Source organism: Centroberyx affinis, unplaced genomic scaffold (genome assembly GCF_046629955.1).
Source record: "Centroberyx affinis isolate AG114_WGS23_722 - 3 ecotype Tasmania unplaced genomic scaffold, CSIRO-AGI_Caff_v1 ptg002637l_1, whole genome shotgun sequence".
Classification (NCBI taxonomy): Eukaryota; Metazoa; Chordata; class Actinopteri; order Beryciformes; family Berycidae; genus Centroberyx; species Centroberyx affinis.
The window spans coordinates 31,962-37,500 of record NW_027280830.1 but is presented as its reverse complement, the minus strand read 5'-3'; the positions used below and the strand labels follow the sequence as shown (position 1 = coordinate 37,500).

General features: G+C 49.6%; 1 protein-coding gene across 2 annotated transcripts in view; it reads left to right on the top strand.

Moving 5' to 3' along the window:
- dyrk2 (dual-specificity tyrosine-(Y)-phosphorylation regulated kinase 2) overlaps nt 1-5,539 on the top strand; it is a 15,346-nt gene extending 9,807 nt beyond the window's left edge. For both annotated transcript variants that reach the window (XM_071534952.1, XM_071534953.1), the window contains exons 5-7: nt 748-1,137; nt 2,904-2,994; nt 4,184-5,539. In XM_071534952.1, the coding sequence (XP_071391053.1) occupies nt 748-1,137; nt 2,904-2,994; nt 4,184-4,836 (1,134 nt within the window). In that variant the 3' untranslated portion in view covers nt 4,837-5,539. The remainder of the gene's footprint in view (nt 1-747; nt 1,138-2,903; nt 2,995-4,183) is intronic.

Here is a 5,539-nt window from a genome sequence, read left to right as displayed (position 1 = left end):
GCTCAGGCCGTGTTCACACTGCGGAGCGGTTTCCTCTTAAAACAGCTTTAATTCCTATGGAAGGAGGCGGATTCTGCGCTCACCACTGGCTCAGATCCTGGATTTTCCTGCTGCGGTCGCTCACACAAAGAATTGAATCTAGTTAAACTTGAGCCAACCAACCAACCAACCAATCAATATGACAGAAATGCGCTATAAACTCAGCGCTACTTTGGTTGCCTGGCAACAACTGAGGATTTCAAGCAGTAAACGCTCTGCAATGTGAACACGGCCTAATACTACTAGTACTACAAGTGCTTGTTCTACTAATACTGCTGCTACTAATACTACTACTACTACTACTGCCACTACAAAGAACATTATCAGCGAGGGCAGCAGGGACAGGTACTACTAGCAATACTACTACTACTAGTACTCTTACTAGTGATACTACTACTACAAGTACTTTTACCACTAATAGTAATAGTACCAATATGAGGTATTGTAGGTCATTGGCATGGGCAGCTTCAGACAGGTACTACTAATACCACTAATAGTACTAATACTACTAATAGTACTACTACTACTACTACTACTACTACTACTAGGTGTCAGTGTCTGGTTGGTCAGTTTAGTCTCTGGACCAATCAACTTCTGGAGTCCTGTTCTATTCTAAACATCTAGTTGGCTGCTAGAATAGTGGAAGTGGCAGGTGGATTATGGGATTTGTAGTGAACAAAAGAATACATTAATCCCCCCCCCCCGCAGGTAGTGAAGGCCTTCGACCATAAGTCCCACACCCACGTGGCTCTGAAGATGGTCCGGAACGAGAAGCGGTTCCACCGGCAGGCGGCCGAGGAGATCCGCATCCTGGAGCACCTGAGGAAGCAGGACAAGGACTTCGGCATGAACGTCATCCACATGCTGGAGAACTTCACCTTCCGCAACCACATCTGCATGACCTTCGAGCTGCTCAGCATGAACCTGTACGAGCTCATCAAGAAGAACAAGTTCCAGGGCTTCAGCCTGCCGCTCGTCCGCAAGTTCGCCCACTCCATCCTGCAGTGTCTGGACTCTCTGCACAAGAACAGGATCATCCACTGTGACCTGAAGCCCGAGAACATCCTGCTCAAACAGCAGGGGAGGAGCGGCATCAAGGTACAGGAGGGGGGCGGAGTCAGATCACAGCCTGGTCTTCCACTCCATTATTCAGCTGAGATTTCCTCCTCGTTAGCCCATTTCTGTCTGTTCCCCGAACCGATCACTAGTGACCGACGTATCTGAACCGATCACTAGTGACCGATGTATCTGAACCGATCAATAGTGACCAACGTATCTGAACCAATCACTAGAGACCGATGTTTCTGAACCTCACTAGTGACTGACGTATCTGAACCTCACTAGTGACCGATGTATCTGAACCTCACTAGTGACCGATGTATCTGAACCGATCAATAGTGACCAACGTATCTGAACTGATCACTAGTGACCGACGTATCTGAACCTCACTAGTTACCGCCGACGTATCGGAACTGATCACTAGTGTCCGACGTATCTGAACCGATCACAAGTGACCGACATATCTGAACTGATCACTAGTGACCGACGTATCTGAACCGATCAATAGTGACCAACGTATCTGAACTGATCACTAGTGACCAACGTATCTGAACCTCACTAGTTACCGCCGACGTATCGGAACTGATCACTAGTGTCCGACGTATCTGAACCGATCACTAGTGACCGACGTATCCAAACCGATCACTAGTGTCCGACGTATCTGAACTGATCACAAGTGACCGACGTATCTGAACTGATCACTAGTGACCGACGTATCCGAACCGATCACTAGTGTCCGACGTATCTGAACCGATCACAAGTGACCGACGTATCTGAACTGATCACTAGTGACCGACGTATCCGAACCGATCACTAGTGACCGACGTGTCTGAACCAATCACTAGTGACGGTTGTATCTGAACTGATCACTAGTGACCGATGTATCTGAACCGATCAATAGTGACCGATGTATCTGAACCGATCACTATTGACCGACGTATCTGAACTGATCACTAGTGTCCGACGTATCTGAACTGATCACTAGTGTCCGACGTATCTGAACCGATCACAAGTGACTGACGTATACGAATCGATCAATAGTGACTGAGGTATCTGAACCGATCACTAGCGACTGACGTATCGGCCGCTCTGACGTCACTTCAGTCACATGATGCTGCAGCCAGCCAGCCTCTGCATCCATTTGCCTCAAACCCTGAATTATGTCATATACAGTAAACTAATCTGATGTGGAGTATTCCAGTAGAATTGTATTTGTATAGCATCAGAAGAGCAGAATAGTCAGAACAGTTTACTAAAACAACAGGGAAGTACTGGCAGTAAGGTGAAGAATAAAGTGTATTATCGTACATAGTGTATATAATTTTATTAATTCAGTGTCCAGAGGAATAATCCGGATGTTTTCCTGAGTGATGAACCTGGTTCCTCTGTTTAGGTCAAAAGTTTAGCTTCAGTTCCCCTGAAACATAGAGAACACTGTAGCGTCCGGATGTTCACGATCCATGGGTTTATTATCCTGAAGCATCTAATGAAAGGTTTTAGGACTGCAACCCTCACTAGAACCAGAACCAGACCAGAACCAGACCAGAACCAGGCTAGAACTGGACCAGAACCGGATCAAAACAGGGACGAATGTGGAACCAGAATTGTAGTTACTAATGAAGAATGGTTAATGTATAAAACTTAAAGAGCAACATGTCTCTCTCTCTCTCTCTCTCTCTCTCTCTCTCTCTCTCTCTCTCTTTGTCTCTCTCTCTCTCTCTCTCTCTCTCTCTCTCTCTCTCTCTCTCTCTCTCTCTTTGTCTCTCTCTCTCTCTCTCTCTCTCTCTCTCTCTCTCTCCCTCCAGGTAATAGACTTTGGTTCTAGTTGTTATGAACATCAGAGAGTTTACACCTACATCCAGTCCAGGTTTTACCGAGCGCCGGAGGTCATTCTGGGTAAGAACACACTTCATCAGACAAAGCACTGAACTGTCTCCAAACCGTCTGCAGAGGGGCGGAGCTTGTACACGTATTGATTTGATTGGTTTAAGCGTTAGGCGGCGGCCATACTGATCCATCTGTCCGTCCTGTTTGTTCACTTCAGTTGATTCCCACTGACAGCTGATGACGCTCCGTCTGTCAGATTTCCATCGTTCTGACGACAGAAAGTTCAACCAGCTGAACTTTTCCCATCAGCGTCCGTTCAGCCAATCAGATCGTTCGTACGTTTGTTTTGTAGAAGCTAGCGGCGAACACAGAGACGACGGTCCGACCGGAACAAAGATCAGACAGAGTTCGCCTGGTGGAGCTTTGGGATGACTGGAGGTTTCAGATCAGTTTCTGATTGAATTTATACTATAGAGTTTGTTTCTTCTTCTGTTGTTCTGCCTCGCCGCCATGTTGACGCTCACAACACACACTTCTATCATCAATATTCTGTGTTGTGATGGATCAGTGCGGCCGGTCAGCTCTGTTCTGTGTGTTTTCCTCTGAGTGTGAGCGTGGGTCTTACCCGTCTCCATAGGTGTCATTTACACTGGGGACGCTGGGGACATGTCCCCACCACTTTTTGAAGTGGCAGATTTTGTCCCGATCACATTTTAAAAGCATAATTTGTTAAAAATGTTCTGAAGAATAGCTCGCACCAAGAAATGTTAACTAACAAATGAGAACGCTTTGAGGTTTATTTGCACAATAAGAAAACATACAACGCAATGTAAATATAGAAGAAACAGATGCGCATTGTCCAAAAAAAGCCAAACATCAGCTAAAAAAAAAAAATCCCCCCTAGCCTACTGATTCTAAAATGACCCAAAAACTTGAATGTGCCGATCAGTAACTTTAACAAATTGTTGACTTGTGTTGCAGCTGGATGTGCACTGCACTGCACTGTGCGGTCGATGTTGTGTGTTTTATGCTGAGTGTTTTCATATTGCTGACTCTGTAGTATCTAGGTTTTGCCCTTTTGATGCACCGTTATGCAATTTTGTTCTCGCCGTAATTATCTACTCTGACCTCATACCGATCCCCTCATTATATTGCCTAAAATCGCATATGTGGAAGACCGAAAATGTTTTTTCATCTGAGCCCTTATGTCCCCACCGCTTTTCAACACAAAGTGACGCCCTTGCCCGTCTCTCCGCAGGCTCCAGGTACGGGATGCCGATAGACATGTGGTCTCTGGGTTGTATTCTGGCGGAGCTGCTGACCGGTTATCCTCTGCTGCCGGGCGAGGACGAGGCGGACCAGCTGGCCTGCATCATCGAGCTGCTGGGCATGCCCGGCCAGAAGCTGCTGGACGCCTCCAAGAGAGCCAAGAACTTCGTGTCGTCCAAAGGCTTCCCGCGGTACTGCGGCGTGACCACGCTGCCCGACGGCACGGCGGTGCTGAACGGCGGGCGCTCGCGGCGGGGGAAGACCCGCGGCCCGCCGGCCAGCAAGGACTGGGCCGCGGCGCTGAAGGGCTGCGACGACCCGCTGTTCCTGGACTTCCTGAAGCAGTGTCTGGAGTGGGACCCGGCGCTCAGGATGACGCCCGGCCAGGCGCTCCGACACCCGTGGCTCAGGAGGCGACTCCCCAAGCCGCCGACGGGGACCTCCTCCTCCGCCGGGGAGAAGACCTCGTCCTCCTCCAAGCGCGGCACCGCCGAGGGAGCCGTCACCTCCGTCTCCAAGCTCGTCCCCCCCTCCTCCTCCACCGCCTCCTCCTCCTCCAAGACCAGGACTAACTTGGCGGCGATCACCGACGCCAACGGGAACATCCAGCCCCGGACGGTTCTGCCCAAGCTGGTCAGCTGAGAGCGAACGCGCCCCGCCGTGGGGGGGAGGCGGGCCGCGTTCAGGCGACCCTGACCGAACACGACCGGTCTGTGGGTTTTCCCGTCCGGGGAGCGTTCGGTCGGCCGGAAACACGCGGCGCTCACGGCGCTGGGGTGCGTTTGGTCAGACAGGACTGACACCAGACCGGCTCGCTGCTGGTTTTAATCTGAACTGGACATTCAGGGCTGAAGGAGACCAGTTTGGATTTGGGTGCGACTGGCAGTCTGTGGGTCAAACTCGTCTCTACATTCAGATTAACTAGCCAAGTCCCATCTGAGACAGAAACTACGGTTTTATAATTTGAGTGAATGGGGAGACAGAGGTGAGCAGACATGTTGGAACTGAACTGGCTGCTGAACAGGAGCAGGACTACTGGGCTGTTCAGACAATCCACACACACACACACACACACACACACACACACCACTCTGTAGCTCCTGACACACACACACACACACACACACACACACACACACAGTGTCACCTCCGATAAACATGGTGCTGATGAAGGGAACAAGGCTTTTATGTGTTGAGCACAGAATCATCAACCTGTTAGCCGGATCTCTTTTATAAAACAGCTGCCAGCTGGCTAGCTGTTTCCTGGCTAACTGTTGAAAAGCTAGCTGTTGCTCTACAGTCTGTAGCTAGCCTGTTACCATGCTAGCTTTGTGCCTGTTAGCTG